This window comes from Lipotes vexillifer, unplaced genomic scaffold (assembly GCF_000442215.2).
Source record: "Lipotes vexillifer unplaced genomic scaffold, Lipotes_vexillifer_v1.1 scaffold217, whole genome shotgun sequence".
In the NCBI taxonomy this organism is placed as follows: Eukaryota; Metazoa; Chordata; class Mammalia; order Artiodactyla; family Lipotidae; genus Lipotes; species Lipotes vexillifer.
This window is the reverse complement of record NW_006788200.1, coordinates 7,284,246-7,302,912: the sequence shown is the minus strand read 5'-3', so window position 1 is coordinate 7,302,912 and position 18,667 is coordinate 7,284,246. Positions and strand designations below refer to the sequence as shown.

The window sequence follows — 18,667 nt, the reverse complement described above, 5'->3', positions numbered from 1 at the left end:
CTCACTCTTCCTGCTGATTGCTTTCCTTGGCACCTCTATCTGGAGGCTGTTGAGCCCACAGCTTCCTCTTTTACCAATCACAGAGATTGAATTTGACAGTGGGAATTATTTTTGTTGCGTGGTTGGCATGCTTAAGCAAAAACTGGCACAGAAGTGTTCTAAGTGTTGAGATTTGGAGTTCTAAGTTAGTCCTGGTGATATAGTCATAGAAAAATTCATCCAGGGGTGTTAATTGAGGTGTAAATGAGCTCTAGGATATTTGTGCATGGCAACACCTGAGAAGGTGTTTACTGATCTAGGAATAAATGAGCCATCTAGAAGAGGAGGAAGTGAGGTTTCAGAGGATGATGGGAAAGGTTGTTGAGATACCAGACATTTTCAAGAGGCCCCAGCTTCCCAAATCTTGTCCAGCATTATTGAACCTGGACTCTACTCCTAAGTAGCCCCATACTTTGTAGCACCCCTTCTCAATCCAATTTCCCCTACAATGCTCTAGTACCCCAACTCTCAACCAGATACCTCTGACTTCATGGTAGAGTACCTCCAGAACTTAGCCCTATACCCCTGGACTTCAAGACATATTCCACCTTCCCCTGTACCTCTTCTAGATCAGTCTGTCTAGCCTCCCTAAACCAAATAAACTTCCTTCTTATATTCAACCACCTAAAGGATGTCCCTGATCAGACTCCTTGTCTGAAGAGCACAAGTGGCTTTTCAGGACCCAGCCTTCTGTGAACACAGTGATGCTCATATATCCCAGGGCCATGACTGCAGGGAATGGATGGAACTGCATGCCACTGAAGGCATTCACCCTTTCAGTTTGTGTCTGGGGCTGTACATCTCCCCACTCCACTCCAACTACCTAAGTAACTGCTGGTTGATATCATAATTGACATAACTGATTTGGTCTTCCTGAGTAAGATCTCAATGAATTCCAGGTAATTTTTTATTTGGGGATGTACATGATCATTTCTCACTTTTGCAGACCTGATTTTTGGCCATCCCAATTCACCTGCAGGGATGAGTCAGTGACACCGGACCTATCCACCTATGAAGAATTCCTTTTATTCTTTGTTAGGCCCCATACAAACCTGGGTGGGGAAAAGCAGGAATATTTCTTCATTTCCTTTTTATTAATCTCCTAGGGCCTGGTTCTTCAGAAAAGAAGGGAGTGGGCCAAGGAAATGAATGGGGTGGCGGAGAGGAAAAAAGTCTCGGAGAGGCCCTGGAGTAGGGTGGGATGAATGAAGGATAAGGAACAGCAAAGATAGGGGATCTAATGCCAGCTCCAATACCTGCCTTTTTCTTCTTTCTCTACCCCTGACTCCTATCAGTCCCTCTAATGAAGCTATGCCAGAGGAGCTGCCCTCTAACCACATATATCTCTCACTCTCTTATTTTCTTGGTTCTCCCTAGCGTTAGGTTCGACATCACCAAAACCTGCCCAGGACCGAACATACACTTTGCACAGAACAGGCATCAGCTATATTTAAAAAGGACATCCCGGAGGATAAAAACAGTCATAATGCCACCCTCTAGCCCATAGTTTGCAATGCCTTTCCCAGGATGGATCTCATCGCGTCTCCCTGAACGTCCGAAGCGTTAGGCGTGGCCAAGCCACTATCCCCACTCTACAAATGAGGAAAAGCGCGGCCTGCTGTGGCCACAGTTGCAGACTGTGAGCCGCTAGCCATAAAGCAGTCAACTGGCAGCAAGGGTCGCGCCCCTTCGCCCCACTGCATCTGCGACCCCTGGCGCGATCCTTGCCGGGAATTGTAGTCCAATGACGCTCAGCTACTACGGATTGGACTACAATGACCAGCACGCCCCGCGCTTTTTGGCGCCCCCTTCCCTTTCAGCCTCGGGCGCCGGGGAGGCTAGACAGACCTGCTGACTGGGAAGCGGTATGGCAGCGACGCTGGGCAGCGGGGAGCGCTGGACTGAAGGTATCAGGTCCTGGCCGGAGCGTAGGACAGGCCAGGGTCAGGGAGAAATCAGGGATGGGGCTCCTGACGGCGCCTGAAGGGGCTGAGATCCTGGGCCTGAGATGAAGGATGGAGGTCTATGAGAAGATGCTGGGCCTGAGTAGGGTTCCTGGTGAGGAGGGAGACCTCCCAGGGTAGGGGGCCGGGATCCGGAAACCAGGAGCCCTGGCTCAAGCTGAGGACCCGGCCGGGTACCCAGAGTCACCCGTGACGACTTGTTGCCTCCGGCCCCCAGCCCCGCCCCGGCCCGTGCCCCGCCCAGGGCCTGCAGCTGTCAGGCCCGTCTGCGCCGGGGTCTGCGGGGTGACGCGGTTTCCCGCAGCTTGCTTACCCGGTCCTTATCCTCGCCTCCAAACTGGGCTGCCTGACCCTCGGCCTGGGTTTGGTCTTGTCCCTGCAGCCAGCATCAGGACAGATGGGCCAGCTTTTTCCATCCTACAGTCAGGCAAAGAGTACTGAGGCAGTGCCTATTATGTACTCTGCATTATGCTGATCCTGCAGCGGGATTTGACAGACATGGGCCCCGGAGCCCACAGAACTCTAAGTCTACTGAGGAAGTTTGACAGGTAAACAGTCAGTTACAAAACAGGGCCAGAATGTCCTGGGCTACACAGCAATGTCGTAGGTTTGGGGGGCATACTGACTAGGCACTCAGCGTGGCCTGGGTGTCAGAGGCCTCATAAAGAAAGTGTTACATATGATGACATGAAGGATGTGTTGGAGTTAGCCAGACCTACTTAGAGAATAGTTTTTCAGGCAGCGGGAACAGCATGTGCAACGGCACAGAGAAAAGAGAAAGCATTGATGATCTGAAGGGAGTTTGGTGTGGCTAGAGCATAGACTACAGAAGAACTTGTGTTGAGATTTGAGGCTGGAGAGACAGGCTGGGCCCATGATAAGAAATTTGGACACCGAGCAGTGGGTAGTCAGTAAGAGATGTTAAGCAGGAGAAAGGGTTTTTTAAAATCTTACCCAGATCCTCCATACAGGACACGAGTACTCTGCCTTCTTTGACTATATTGCTATGGCCCTCTTCGTACTCTGCAGGCATTATGATTAATTAAATCCTCTCCTTTAAACTATATCCTCCTTGTGGTCAGGAGTAGGTCTTATGCATACATCTCCTTGATCTATCTAGCCAAATGTATTGTACATATTAGTTTTATAACTGTCAGTTAAAAAATTGAAATCATTTCTACTTTAAATCTTAGTGGTGGGAGGCATTGTGACAAAAAATAATGTGTTATGATCAATTCACTTCTGACCATGGACCACAGAGAAATAGGCTTCACCTGTGCTGCCCTAAAGCCAAGGTATTGGGCAGATGCCTCTTGAGCCCCTTTACTGGCTCTGAGTGAAGACTATTTGCTGACTGATGACTGTAGGTATGGTGGACATTATTATGCTTCATGTTTCTGGCATTAAAAGTTTTTCATGATTGCCTCTGTATTTTCTGTATTGTTTTCTCAAGGAAGATGTTTCTTCAGCTTTGTATGGGTGTTTAGAAGTCAGCATGATGTCAGTAACCTGGGCCTCACACTCATTTGCCTACAGGGAGCCTCCCAGATAGCTAAGGCCAGTAGCAAAGTTGATTTGCAGGTCAGACTGAAGCCTCATGGAGGTGCCGTTGCTTTGCAGCTTACATTGATGCAGTTAGAAGAAACAAATACCCAGAAGACAGACATCCTGAAAGTCATGACTCCTGTGGTTGCTGTAACTGCAGGAAGGCACAAAAGGAAAAGAAGTCTGAGCATGAGTGGAATCAGACCCGACAGGGTGAGGGGAATGCCACTTATACTGAGGAGCAGCTGCTTGGAGTACAAAGGTGAGCCTGTGGTGGGATTAAATGAGTGATTTTATGTACAGTGCCTGGCACAGATGATGTGTTATGTAAGTATTGACTGCTATTATTATTTTTATTACTGTTATTGAAGCACAATAGCTTCTTGACCTCAGAGACAAGGCTAGGTGGAAGTGGAGTGTTAGGGTATAATCTGAAGTAACTGCCCTGCTTCTACTGTAAGAGAGACAGGGGAAACGAGCTTGACATAACAGACACCTGTACAACATTCTACCCAACAACAGCAAAACGCACATTCTTCTCAAGTATACATGGAACATTATCCGAGATAGACCATATGTTAGGCCATAAAACAAGCCTTAATAAATTTAAAAGGATTAAAGTCAAACACTGTATGTTCTTTGAAATTGACAACAGAAGAAATTTTGGGTAATTTACAAATATGTGAAAATTAACATATTCCTAAATAACAAATAGGTCACAGAAGAAATCACAAGGAAAATTAGAAAATACTTTGAGATGAATGAAAATGAAAACACTTATAAAGCAACTACACTCCAATAAAAATTAATTAAAAAAATGAAAATGCAACATACCTAAACATATAGGATGCAGCTAAGGCAATACTTAGAAGCAAATTTATTGCTATAAATGTTTATATATTTTTTAAAAATCTCAAATCAATAACCTAATCTTCTAAAAAAAGAAGAACAAACTAAGTTCAAACAAGCAGAATGAAGGAAATAATATAGAGTGGAAGTAAATGAAATAGAGGATAGCAAAACAATAGAGATCTACAAAACCAAAAGTTGGTTTTTTGAAAATATCAACAAAATTGACAAACTTTTAGCTAGACTGACCAAGCAAAAAAAGGGAGAAGACTCAAATAACTAAAATCAGGAGTGAAATAGGGGATATCACTACCAATCTTACAAAATAATGATTATGTAAGAGAATACTGTGAACAATTATATGTCAACAAATTAGATAACTTGAATGAAATGGTTAAATTCGATTTCCCAAAAGAAAAGCCCAGGCCCAGGTGACTTCACTGGTGAATTCTACCAAATGTCTGAAGACAAATTAACTAATCCTGCATTAACTATTTTAGAAAACACCAAAGAAGGGAATTCTTCCCAAGTCATTCTATGAGACCAGTATTATTACCCTGTAACCAAAAACAGACAAAGTCATCACAAGATGGATACAGATTTCTGCAACATATAAAACATATAAAAAGGATTACATATCTTGACCAAGTGAGATTTATCGTAGGAATGCAAGGTTATTTAACACATGAAAATCAAATAATGTAATACACCATATTAATAGAATAAAAGACAAAAGTCACATGATTGTTTCAATAGGTGTAGAAAAAGCTTTTGACAAAACCCTGCACTCTTTCATGATAACAGTATTCAACACACCAAGAATAGAGGGGAACTTCCTCAACCTGATAAAGGTCATCTTCAAAAAATCCACAGCTGGGACTTCCCTGGTAGTCCAGTGGTTAAGACTCTGCACTCCCAATGCAGGGAGCCAAGTTCGATCCCTGGTCAGGGAACTCGATCCCGCATGCCGCAACTAAAGATCCCGCATACCACAACGAAGATCCTGCATGCCTCAACTAAGACCTGGCACAGCCACATAAATAAATATATCTTTTTTAAAAACCCCTTAAAATTAAAAAAAAAAAATCCACAGCTAACATCATACTTAATGGTGAGTAATTTGATGCTTTCCAAGACCAAGAACAGGACAGGAACAAGATTCTAGCCATTTCTATTCAACATTGTGCTAGAAGTTCAAGCCAGGGCAGTTAAGCAAGAAAAAGAAGTAAAAAAAAAAAAAAAATTAAAAAAAAAGTAGAAGCCATTCAAATTGGAAAGAAGAAATAAAAGTATATTCACAAATTATATGATCTAGTATAGAAAATTTTAAGCAATACCCACACACACACAAACTATTAGGACTAATAAATTACTTCGGCAAAGTTCAGTATAAGATCAATATACAAAAATTATTATTTTTCTATATGCTAAGAATGAACAATCTGAAAATGAAAACAATTTCATTTATAACAGCATCAAAAAGAATAAAATGCTTAGGAATAAATTTAATGAGAGAAATGTAAGATTTTACATTGTAAACTATAAACTTTATTAAAAGAAATTAAAGAAGACCTAAATAAATGGGAAGATTGCCTGTATTCATGAATTGGAAGGCTTAATATTGGTAATATGGTAATAGTCTTCAAATTGATCCACAGATTTAACACAATCCCTATCAAATTCCCTGCTATCTTTTCTTGCAGAAATTGACAACCTGACCCTAAAATTCATATGAAAATGCAAAGGACCCAGAGTAGCCAAAATAGTCTTGAAAAAGAAGTACAAAGTTGGAAGACTCACACTTCCCAATTTCAAAACCTACTACAAAGCTTCAGTAATGAAGACAGTGTGCACCAGCATAGGATAGGCATGTAGATCAATGGAATAGAATTGAGACTCCAGAGATAAACGCTTATATTTATGGTTAATTGGTTTTTGACAAGAGTGCCAAAACAATTTAATGGGGGAAAGACTAGTCTTCAACAAATGTTGTTGGGACAACTGGATATCCACATGCAAAAAAATGAACTTGGACCCCTTCCTCACACAAATACAAAAATTAATTCTAAGACCTAAATGTAAGAGCTAAAACCATGAAACTCTTAGAAGAAAACAAATGTAAAGCTTTGTGACATATGGATTAGGCAGTGATTTCTTGTTGACACCCAAAACCCAAGGGATAATAGAAAAAATAGGCAAATTGGACTTCATCAAAATTAAAAACTTTTGTACTTCAAAAGATACCATCAAGAATGTGAAAACTCAACGCACAAAACAGGAAAAAATATTTTCAAATTATATATCTGATGAGGGAGAGAGGGAAGGAGGCAGGAGAGGATCTGCCATGGAAGGAGGGATCAGAAACTAGGGTGGGGAATCCATAGGATCCTCATGGGCAGCTCTTGGGGAAGGGCCCTGACCGACATTCCGGACCCTGCATTATCGTCCCAACTGTGTTACTGACTTACTATGAACTCTTCAACAAGGCTCTGGGTCTCTGCCTGCCTAACTGAATTGTGTGGTAGCAAAAAAATGGAGATACTTTAAATGCCCATCAGTAGGGAATGTACGTACATCCATAAAATGCAAGAATATGCAGCTTTTTAAAAGAATGTGGTAGGTTTTTATTTTAAAGTATATAGTTGATTTACAATGTTGTGTTAGTTTCTGGTGTGCAGCAGTGTTATATGTAACTGAATATATATATACTTTTCCAGATTCTTTTCCACTATAGGTTATTACAAGATACTAGTATAGTTCCCTGTGCTATACAGTAGGACCTTGTTGTTTATCTATTTTATATAAAGTAGTGTGTATCTGTTAATTATAAACTACTGATTTAATTTATCCCCCTCCTCCACCCCCACCCCTGCTTTCCCCTTTAGTAACCATAAATTTGTTTTCTATGTCTGTGAGTCTGTATCTGTTTGGTAAATAAGTTCATCTGTGTTATTTTTTTAGATTCCACACATAAGTGACATCATATCATATTTGTCTTTGTCTGACTTCACTTAGTATGATAAAATGTATGTCCATCCATGTTGCTGCAAATGGCATTTCATTCCTTTTTAATGGCTGAGTAATATTCCATTGTATATATATACTGCATCTTCTCTATCCATTCATCTGTCGATGAACACTTAAGTTGCTTCCATGTCTTGGCTATTGTAAATAGTGCTGCTATGAACATTGGGGTGCATGTGTCTTTTCAGATTAGAGTTTTCATCTTTTCCAAATGTATGCCCAGGAGTGGGATTGCAGGATCATATGGTAGTTCTATTTTTAGTTTTTTAAGGAACCTCCATACTGTTCTCCATAGTGGCTGCACCAATGTACATTCCCACCAACAGTGTAGGAGGGTTTCTTTTCTCCACACCTTCGCCAGCATTTACTATTTGTAGTATTTGATGATGGCCACTATTTGATGATGGCCATTCTGACCAGTGTGAGGTCATACCTCTTTGTAGTTTTGATTTGCATTTCTCTAATAATTAGCAATGTTGAGCATCTTTTCACGTGCCTGTTGACCATCTGTAGAATGTGGTAGATTTGTAATAATAGCCAATATTTATGTCATGTCAGATGCTATCAAGCATTTTAATGAATACTTCATTTAATTATAATAGCTATGAAATATAGGTATAATTATCAGCCCATTTCAGAAGATAACACAAAGGCACAGAGTTAAGTCCACAGCAAGATCAGATGCCAACCAAGGCATTTTGACTCCAGAGTTCATGCTGTAGTCCACCCGCTCTCAAGGTGTGGTTTGGGAACCCCAAGACCCTTTTGGGGAGGGGTCTGCAAGTTTAAAACTATCTTCATGATAATACAAACATATTATTTGCCTTTTTCACTCTCATTCCTTCATGATTATACAGTGGAATTTTTGAGAGGCTGTATAACATGCCATTATATCATTTTATAAAAGACTTCTTAGATCAGAAAGTTCAGAACCAACACTCTGGTGGTCTAAACTGTTATCCCTGTAATTTTCATCTCTATAAGTTATGGATCAATTCCCAAGATAAATTGTTAATTTAAAAAAAAATGAGATATAGAAGGGTGATTATAATATGCTTCCATTTATGTAAAAAAAAATGGGGAAGTCTCTATACATGTACTCTCTCTGTACATAGGAATCAGAGAAAACTTTTTTTTTTTTTCTGTGCCACACAGCTTGTAGGTTCTCAGTTTCCTGACCACGAACTGAACCTGGGCCATGGCAGTGAAAGCCCAGAACCCTAACCACTAGGCAACCAGGGAATGCCCCACAGAAAACTTCTAACTGTGGTTATTCTTAGGGTAGGAGATTGGAGTACAGGGAATGGGGAAGCAGGAAGATTTTTCACTGTGTATAGTTTAGTACTATTGGATATTTTTCTTCTACCATGTTAGTATGTTAACTTTTTAAAACAAAGTTTAAACAGATAGCCATAAGGAGAAAAAAAGGTAGATTAAAAAAAAAAAAAAAAGGATGGTTAAGGTATTTCTTCTGACTTTGCTGTCCAGTGGTTCAACTCTGAGGACTTAGCTTGGGCCTTAATATTATAAGGGTTAGTATACTTGTTCTATCCACTTGCAGGGATATAGGAAGAAAAAAATATTAGATGTAAAACTACTTTGAAAGGAATTAAGCTTTCACTGGGAGGAGGACATTGTTAGTGAATTGTATGTTTCATTAACGTGTTCACCAGTTTTCTTTTAGGTTTGTTTTGGGGCTCACAGATTGGAGAGAGGATTGATTTACTATTTTGCAGTTAATTGTACAAAAGGGGCTTTTGTAGACATACCAAAAAATATTTCTGATTTGTATTTTTAGGATCAAGAAATGCAGAAATTACTATGAAATTCTGGGGGTTTCACGAAATGCCAGTGATGAAGAGCTTAAGAAAGCTTACCGAAAACTCGCCCTGAAATTTCATCCTGACAAGAACTGTGCTCCTGGAGCAACAGATGCTTTCAAAGGTCTGATCCTAAACTAATGCTTAATTCTGCCCTTCTTATGTTGTTTGGTCACAGCAAGTTGTTTTCAGCCTCCCCTGTAATTGTTTTATAAGGCCACAAGCAGGGTTTTGTTTTTTCCTGCCACACCTCTTAGATAGTGATTATTAGCATAGCTCTCTCCTGTCCTCATTCACTTACCTTAATTTCTTTTGGAAGAAATATTTGGTTTCTCTCTTGGGGCTTCCCTGGTGGCACAGTGGTTGAGAGTCCGCCTGCCGATGCAGGGGACACGGGTTCGTGCCCCGGTCCGGGAAGATCCCACATGCCACGGAGCGGCTGGGCGCATGAGCCATGGCCGCTGAGCCTGCGCGTCCGGAGCCTGTGCTCCGCAACGGGAGAGGCCACGACAGTGAGAGGCCCGCGTACTGCAAAAAAAAAAAAAAAAATTTGGTTTCTCTGTGACACCTTTTGGAACCTTTCATTCCTTGATTCAGCAAATCTTTATTGAAGATCTACCTGCCAGGTGCCATGGTGAGTAAAACAGATATGATTCCTCTTGTGGAACTTATAGGTCGGTGGCCACTTGCAATTAGGGCCTAGACAGCATTTCCAACCTTCTTTGACCATCAAAATATTTGTTCATGAAACCTCTGTTATTAACATGTATGAAAAAGCTTTATACAGCTTTGTAAAGAGCAAAAACATGGTTATAGATCGAATCCTTTTTCCATTGATTTCCGTGATACTTTTAGTGATATATTCTTTTTTTTTTTGTTTGCGGTACGCAGGTGGGGGAGACTGTTCTAGATTAAAAGTAACTACAGAGACATGAAACCAAATGTAACTCATGAACCTTGCATGGATTCACTGGGTGATAATGAATTGATGTTAATTTTCTTAGCTATGATATGATCTTGTGATCATGTAGGAGAATATCTTTCTTCTCCGGAGACATAGCTAAAATATTTAGGGGTGAAGTGTCATAATATCTGCAGCCTACTTTCAAATGGTTCAGCAAAAAAAATGAATACATATTATATGTGTATGTGTAGAGAGCTGAGGAAAGCAATGTGGTAAAATGCTAACAATTGATGAATAAATGTAAAGGTTTTATTGTACTATTTTTTCGTCTTTTCTGGAGATTTGAAATTTTTCAAAAGAAAAAGTAAAAAATTAGAGATCTGAGACATTTTTTAAAGTCAGCATTTACCTCAGAGGGCAAGCTACCCTTGTTGATGTGCCATTGTGAATCTAGTTCTCCCCACAGTTTCTACAAGGAAACAGATAACCCACAATTTCCTCACACCTTCATGTAACGTACCTCACAGACTAATGCCTCTAAAGACCATTTTTAAAAGTAGGCTGAGGGACTTCCCTGGAGGCACAGTGGTTAAGAATCCACCTGCCAATGCAGGGGACACAGGTTCAATCCCTTGTCTGGGAAGACCCCACATGCTGTGGAGCAAGTAAGCCCGTGTGCCACAACTACTGAGTCTGCGTGCCTAGAGCCTGTGCTCCACAATAAGGGAAGCCACTGCAATGAGAAGCCCATGCACCCCAATGAAGAATAGCCCCCGCTCACAGCAACGAAGACCCAACACAGCCAAAAAAAAAAAAATAAGCTGAGATAAGACTGATGAGTGAGGACTTTGCTTTTAGCCAAGCAGGAGGATTTTTACTGATTATTTTATTCAGGAGATTGTATGTGACTTCATGTTAGAATACCACTACTTATGTAGGAACTGTTTCCAACCATAAACTACTGCTCTTAAGTGAAGTAACACATTTTTGATGATGGAGAACAGTACTTCTTAGTTCATCTTGAGTCCAGTGTTGTTTCAGGCTTATCAGACTAGACCATGGAAGATTTCAAGGGCAAGCACTTTGGTGAACTTTCTAGGCCCAAGCACCTCTCCTTGGGTCACTGTGAAGTTGTCCAGCACCAATCAACTCCGGGCTCTTCATTGCTACTACTATGATCACCCTCAGCTACAGCAAAGACTATGTACTCAGGTGCTTTTTGTTTTTGTTGCAGCAATAGGAAATGCCTTTGCAGTCCTGAGCAATCCTGACAAGAGACTCCGCTATGATGAATATGGAGATGAACAGGTGACTTTCACTACCCCTCGAGCCAGACCTTATAATTATTACAGGGACTTTGAAGCCGACATCACTCCAGAAGAGCTGTTCAATGTCTTCTTTGGAGGACATTTTCCTACAGGTTGGTATCCCAAAATTATTGTTTAAGAAGTCATAGGGACTTCCTGGCAGTCCAGTGGTTAAGACTTCACGCTTCCACTGCAGGGGGTGCAGGTTCGAGCCCTGGTTGGGGAACTAAGATTCCACATGCTGCTCGGCGTGGCCAAAAAAAAAAAAAAAATTCATATATATTTTCAGGATCTGTTTGAGGATCTGAATAGAGGGACCGTGGTATGGTGGCAACAGCAAACTTTGGAATCAGATAATCTGGGGTTGAAGGCATGTCTCCACCCTCCAACTATGCATGATTTTGACTTAGTCCATCTGATCTTGTTTCCTTACCTAAAAATGGGGTTGATGATACCAACTTCACAAGGCTGCTGTGAGGATTGGATATTTTTTTAAGTGTTTTATAAATTAGAAGCAAAATGCCTGTATTATCATTATTGCAAAATAGCATTTATATAAAGGTAAAGGTTAGAAAAGTACCCCCAGAGAGTTGGAAGTTGGGTTAATTAAATGCCTGGGAAGTAAATTGAATTTTTTTTTTTTGCGGTACGCGGGCCTCTCACTGTTGTGGCCTCTCCTGTTGCGGAGCACAGGCTCCGGACGCGCAGGCTCAGCGGCCATGGCTCACGGGCCCAGCCGCTCTGTGGCATGTGGGATCTTCCTGGACCGGGGCACGAACCCGTGTCCCCTGCATCAGCAGGCAGACTCTCAACCACTGCACCACCAGGGAAGCCCAAGTAAATTGAATTTTGTTAGGTGCTATTAAAGATACTAGTGGCATAATCTGATATTGGGCAAGGAGGCAGACGTGAGCATGTCAGACAGGATTCGTGGCCCAAGTGCTTTCTTTCTTAGCCTCTTGGGGTTCTCTCACTCACTAGTTACAAAGGATTATTTAAATAAGGGCGAGAGAGCTAAGCATGTCCCATTTCCAGCTGGTTCACTTAACATACCTACTGTTGTATTTTTCTACTGAGTAAAATGGGACAATACTCTACCCTCAGAGAACCTAGTTGGAAGCAAGGACCTTGGAAAAGGCAAGGAAGGGGTGTTTGCCATATTGCATACTAAGTATTTTTCTTTCTTTTCCAGGAAACATTCATATGTTTTCAAACGTGACAGATGACTCCCACTATTACCACCGGCGGCACCGACACGAGAGGATGCAGACACGGAAGGAAGAGGAAGAAGATAAGCCTCAGGTACCTGGGGAGGAAAGGACAGGACAACAGCTGCCCGTAAACACTTGTACTGAGCTGACCTTTATGTAGTATGATCAGGTTTTCGAAGTTCAACTTGAGATATGTTGCTAAAATGTGCTTTAGGAAAGCAGAAACCTGGCAAGAAGAGCTGGATAATTGGCCCAAATAAGCCAGAATGGTACCCCCTCCCCCATCCATTCTTTGGTGACTGTCCCTAGAAATTTGTTCACCTATGGGGCTGTCTTGAAAAATGTTTTTTTGACTGCAGAGAATAGGAACCCCCTTCAAAATATTCAATACTAAAGGGGGTTTAAGGTAAGGGATCAAGGGAGTCTCATGAAGCTTAAGGGCAGGGAGCTTGCTGGGCCTTATGTCAGATGGGAACCAGGAACTGGGGTGCTGTCAGGCCCCCATGCAGCTGTGCTCTCCATGACTCTTGGGGCCAGACTGTCTCCAGTTTTCCTGCCTGCCTGCATCTGTTTTGTTCTCTCTAAGCAGCCTGGCTTTTCTGCTTCCCCTTGCAAATGTCCAGTCTACAGTGCCTCAGAGTGTGTGTCCTTTCTTCAAGTGACTGCCTAGCAGTGAATGGTGATGAATCTGAATCCCAGATGCTTAGGAGGGAGAATGTGATCATCCCTGCTACGGTTTGATGTCCCCCAGATGTCCCACAGTCCGTTCAGCTGAGGCCAAGGCAACAGAGTTGCATAATAACATGACCTCATGAGTCACAGTCTGGGCGAGCTCCTACACAGGTGTCTGCTTCATTGGTCTTAGAAAAGGGGGCTGCAGAAGGATTACTGAGTGTCAATCCAGATTGTAGGTGGGCCTTGTTCAGCCTTTTCAGCAGACAGAATGGGGCTGTTTGGTACCTCTCAGCAGAAAGTACAACCTTCCCAGAAAAGCCTTGGGCTATGTGCAGTACATCAGTAATTCATATTTTCTTTGGGAAAACTGTTCTCTTTTCAATAAGCTTTATATTGATGAAGAGCACTTACACCAAATGCTTTTTCTTTTTCAGACTACATATTCTGCATTTATTCAGTTACTTCCAGTTCTGGTGATTGTGGTTATATCTGTGATTACTCAGCTGCTAGCTGCTAATCCCCCATATAGTTTATTCTATAAATCGTAAGTCAAATATTTATAAGTATTTCTTAACAACAAGCTGGTACATTACTAACATTCCATTTCACCTTTTGTTGTAGAAAACAACACAAAAACTGATTTTGTGTTTAAAGGAACAGCTGGATAGTAATAATGCAGAGACTCAAGAATATTGTTCTTTAGGCAGTTTCCCAGGCACTCAGGACCTGGATTGTTTTGTTCTACAGCGACATCACCTGGTCAGCTGCAGAATAGCAATGGCTGGTTTCTGAAGGATTAATAGACGAACTCCAGGTTCAGATTAAATCCTTAACATTCCACTTTAGAGTTAAAAAGGACCTTACTGAGCTTGTGATAGTATCGCTGGACCCCTGTGAGTCTGAGAACATAGTAACTAATATCTAGTGATTATTTCCAATTTAAGAAATTGCAAGAATAGTACATTTATTCATAAGGCTATACAGTCAAACCATAGTATCTCATTTCTTTGCTTTTGCTAAAAATATAGAAATCATTATAAAGTTTGTATTGCATGGAAAATTTGAGCTCTGATAGGAATTTTTTAATTTCTTCAATTAATTATTTCAGTTAAATCAGTTCTTAATTTGGTCCCTAGACCAGCATCATCAGCATTAACTGCCAACCTGTTAGAAATGCAGACTCTTAGGCCTTACTCCATATCTACTGAAACTCTAGGGGTGAGAACCAGCAATATGAGTTTTAACAAGCCCTCCAGATAATTCTGGTCCATACTAAAGTCTGAGAATCACTGGATTATTATTTTTTTAATTAATAATGGGAAATGAGTCATTACTATTATAGTTGAGCAGACAAAAACCTTTCAAAATGTGGACTCGATGGAACCGTACCTAACAGGAAGAGCTCTTGTTGGTGATCACTGTAGACTAAAGACTATCATTCTAGATCAATATCTTTATTTTACAGAGAGGAAAGCTGAGACTCAGAGAGAGGTTATTGCTATCGGGACACAATGGCCTGATTCCCTCTTATTTCCTGACTTCCCATATTTCTCCACATGCTACTGCTACCTCCTTTCTTATCAGGCCAGTGGGACAGACAGGAACCTACCCTGATAACAGCTTCCCAGAGGGAGGCAAGAGCAATCATGGCTCTTAGACATCCAGCAAGATCCATAAGTTGAGATATCAAAGGAAAAGGCTAGGAGAAGGTCAAATATAACTCCTTTAAGATGGACTTTGTCCAATTTGGACAAAATCAGCTTGGATTTTGCACATTGCCATCACATTGTTTTAACTTGAATTTGAACTCCCTCTGTACCTTCTTATGGTTAGACTTCAATTAACCCAGACCCGTTAAACTTTCTGAGCACCCAGACACCTTTGGATATCTTAGACCCACTGAGAGATAGCCTGGAGGTATCATTGAAATCTATTGTCTTAGTTTTTGTGCAGTTCTCACCTAATGGCTATGTGTAAAGTACTTTTTATCATGTCCTAAAAATTAGAACTAAGTTGGTTAAGCTGTCTTGGTTTTTTTTTTTTTTTTTTTTTTCCTTGCTTTTTGCGGGCCTCCCCCTGTTGTGGCCTCTCCCATTTGCGGAGCACAGGCTCCGGACGCGCAGGCTCAGTGGCCATGGCTCACGGGCCCAGCCGCTCCGCGGCATGTGGGATCTTCCCGAAACGGGGCACGAACCCGCGTCTCCTGCATCGGCAGGCGGACTCTCAAGCACTGCGCCACCAGGGAAGCCCTGTCTGGTTATTTTTAAATAGTTTATAGTAACAGTCATTTCATTCAACCAACATTTACCAATAGCCACTCTGCGCCAGGTGCCATGCTAGGTCCTATACAATATAGAAATTGTTTTTTAAGCATTCAGCATTCTACTTTTAACATAGAAAGCAGTCTAATAGAGGTCAATCCAGATAGCTGCACCCCCATATTCACAGCAGCATTATTTACAATAGCCGAGACATGGAGACAACCTGAACACACACACACACACACACACACACACACACACACACTATGGAATATTATTCAGCCATAAAAAATGATTTTTTTCCTTGCGTTATGCGGGCCTCTCACTGTTGTGGCCTCTCCCATTTGCGGAGCACAGGCTCCGGACGCGCAGGCTCAGTGGCCATGGCTCACGGGCCCAGCCGCTCCGCGGCATGTGGGATCTTCCCGAAACGGGGCACGAACCCGCGTCTCCTGCATCGGCAGGCGGACTCTCAAGCACTGCGCCACCAGGGAAGCCCTGTCTGGTTATTTTTAAATAGTTTATAGTAACAGTCATTTCATTCAACCAACATTTACCAATAGCCACTCTGCGCCAGGTGCCATGCTAGGTCCTATACAATATAGAAATTGTTTTTTAAGCATTCAGCATTCTACTTTTAACATAGAAAGCAGTCTAATAGAGGTCAATCCAGATAGCTGCACCCCCATATTCACAGCAGCATTATTTACAATAGCCGAGACATGGAGACAACCTGAACACACACACACACACACACACACACACACACACACACTATGGAATATTATTCAGCCATAAAAAATGAAGAAATCCTACCATTTGTGACAATATTGAGGGACCTTGAAGGCATTATACTAAGTGAAATAAGTCAGAGAAAGACAAATACTGTATGATCTCACTTATATGTGGAATCTAAAAAAAAACCAACAAACTCAGAAAAAGAGATCAGACTTCTGGTTACCAAAGGTGGAGGAGAGAGGGAAGGGGAATTGAAGGAAGATGGTCAAAGGTACAAACTAACAGTTATAAGTTAAGTAAGTACAAGGTATGTCACGTACAACACAGTGTTACAGTAGTAACGCTGCTGTATGATAGGAAATGATAGGAAAGTTAAGAAAGTAAATCCTGAGAGTTCTCATCACAAGGAGAAAGGTTTTTTTTCCTTTATTCTTGTCTTCTTTCTTTTCTTTCTATTGTATCTAAATGAGAAGATGGATGTTAGCTGAACCTATTGTGGTAATCATTTCATAATTATGTAAGACAAACCTTCATGATGTATGTTTTAAATTTAAAAAGAGAGAGGGAAGAGAGGGAGGTGAATCCTTTAAGGAAATAAATATGTTGAGACTGAATCCATTTGAACATGCTCACATAATAGCAACAATTATGACGTTACACTTACTGCTTTGCTTGGGAAATAATAAATGTTAGATGTATTAGAAAATGATATCTGCATCTGCCCTATGAAGAGGTGATTGTGTGAATGATCTCTGTGAGGCCAGTGCTAAAAGTGATATTGCCAAGTATGACAAGCATACCTGAGCCTCTCTCTCCTTGTTTCAGGACCTTGGGCTACACCATTTCTAGAGAAACCCAGAACCTACAGGTGCCTTACTTTGTGGATAAAAACTTTGACAAGGCCTACAGAGGAGCATCTCTGCGTGACCTGGAGAAGACGATAGAAAAGGATTACATTGATTACATCCAGACAAGTTGTTGGAAGGAGAAACAACAAAGTAAGATGCTCTAAAAGGGGCTTCAGCTGGTGCCATGCTTCCAACCTGAGGCATCCCCAGCTTCCTGATCCCTTCTCTCTCCTTGTTTGAGCTACTCATGTTTACGTGAACAGGGATAGGACAGAGGCCCATTCAGGATATTACCAAAAAAGGGAAGTTTATTGACAGGATACATGTGGCCAGGACTGGGAAATCTTAGGAACTTCGGCAGTACTAGTTGCCTGTCTGTCTGTCTGTCTCTGAGTCTCTACATCTCTCTGCCTATCTGCCCTCTCTCCTCTCTGCCAACTTCTTTGCTTTTTCAAGCTCTCCTCCTTCACAGCCTTAATTTGCCATGATTTACTTTGGTTGCTACCCTGCTATTCACTCTCCCAACTTCCCCAACCCCACAAGTCATTGGTCCCTTTCTACATCACAAGCTTCCTATTTAAGTAGCTGGCTGGTTTGGTCCATGGTTTCCTAATTTCACATTTCCCAGAGGGAAATCTGATTGATCCAACCTAACCAAAGTTTTATAGGTTGTTGTTATTGAGTTCGGTGCCCCTTCTCTTCCCCTCCAATCAGCTGTGGCCACACAGAATAAAAGCGACTCTCCCGGGAGCAGGCCTTCCACACTGTTTCCCTGGAGACAATGGGGGTGACAGTGTTGGCTTCCAACCCCAGTGAGTGTTCATGGGGAGTGTGCACACACACACACACACACACACACACACACACATATCCATTAGTAATTGTATCTTATAAAACTTGGCTTTGGTTAATTTTTAAAAAGCAAACTAACTCATTTTTTAAAACCTTGTCTGTCACTGGGTATTGTTAAACATCTAACAGTGCCTGATAAATTTAGATCCTCAGTCACAGTGCTGCTAAGCCCTCGCTGACCCATCATGCATCCCAGCCCCACCCCAAGTTAGTCTCTCCTTCCTCTCTGTTTTTAAAGCACTTTGCTCATCCTGCTAAGACAGTGCCACCCTCACCATGTTAACGTGTCCTGTAGGTACATGAGTCGCCCTGCTGGACTCTGGGCTCTCTGAGGGCAAAAACCATGTCTTACTAATTTTGTGTCCCAGGCCCTTGGCACAGTCTTTGCTTCAGAACAGATGCTCCACAAATGTCTTTTGAAGAGAGGATTCTCAGGACTGGAAAACAGTGAAATTGCTGAGGACTAGGAATCACTGAGCAGAGCTAGTGTCCTAACCCTGCCCCTGAGGGACCTTATCTCTGCTGTCTACTCCTGTAGGGCAGAGCCCACCTGACCTCTCAGGTGCATTAGGAGCTTGGTAGGCAATGACTTGGATGTAAGGGGGAATTCAGCAGGGGGAGGGAGGTGCT

The 18,667-nt window shown here is 41.8% G+C and overlaps 2 protein-coding genes and 1 non-coding gene across 3 annotated transcripts in view; all 3 read left to right on the top strand.

Annotated features, from left to right (window-relative positions):
- Positions 1–1,894, top strand: part of ECSCR (endothelial cell surface expressed chemotaxis and apoptosis regulator) — a 12,604-nt gene extending 10,710 nt beyond the window's left edge. The window contains exon 11 of the mRNA XM_007461503.1: positions 1,780–1,894. Within this exon, the coding sequence (XP_007461565.1) occupies positions 1,780–1,894 (115 nt within the window). The remainder of the gene's footprint in view (positions 1–1,779) is intronic.
- DNAJC18 (DnaJ heat shock protein family (Hsp40) member C18) overlaps positions 1,878–18,667 on the top strand; it is a 20,613-nt gene continuing 3,823 nt past the window's right edge. Inside the window, exons 1-7 of the mRNA XM_007461440.1 lie at positions 1,878–1,946; positions 3,624–3,810; positions 9,220–9,365; positions 11,380–11,565; positions 12,645–12,754; positions 13,773–13,882; positions 17,163–17,335. Of these exons, the coding sequence (XP_007461502.1) occupies positions 1,907–1,946; positions 3,624–3,810; positions 9,220–9,365; positions 11,380–11,565; positions 12,645–12,754; positions 13,773–13,882; positions 17,163–17,335 (952 nt within the window). The 5' untranslated portion in view covers positions 1,878–1,906. The remainder of the gene's footprint in view (positions 1,947–3,623; positions 3,811–9,219; positions 9,366–11,379; positions 11,566–12,644; positions 12,755–13,772; positions 13,883–17,162; positions 17,336–18,667) is intronic.
- Positions 5,279–5,350, top strand: TRNAG-CCC (transfer RNA glycine (anticodon CCC)). Its single transcript has one exon. It is a non-coding gene; the product is annotated as a tRNA-Gly (tRNA).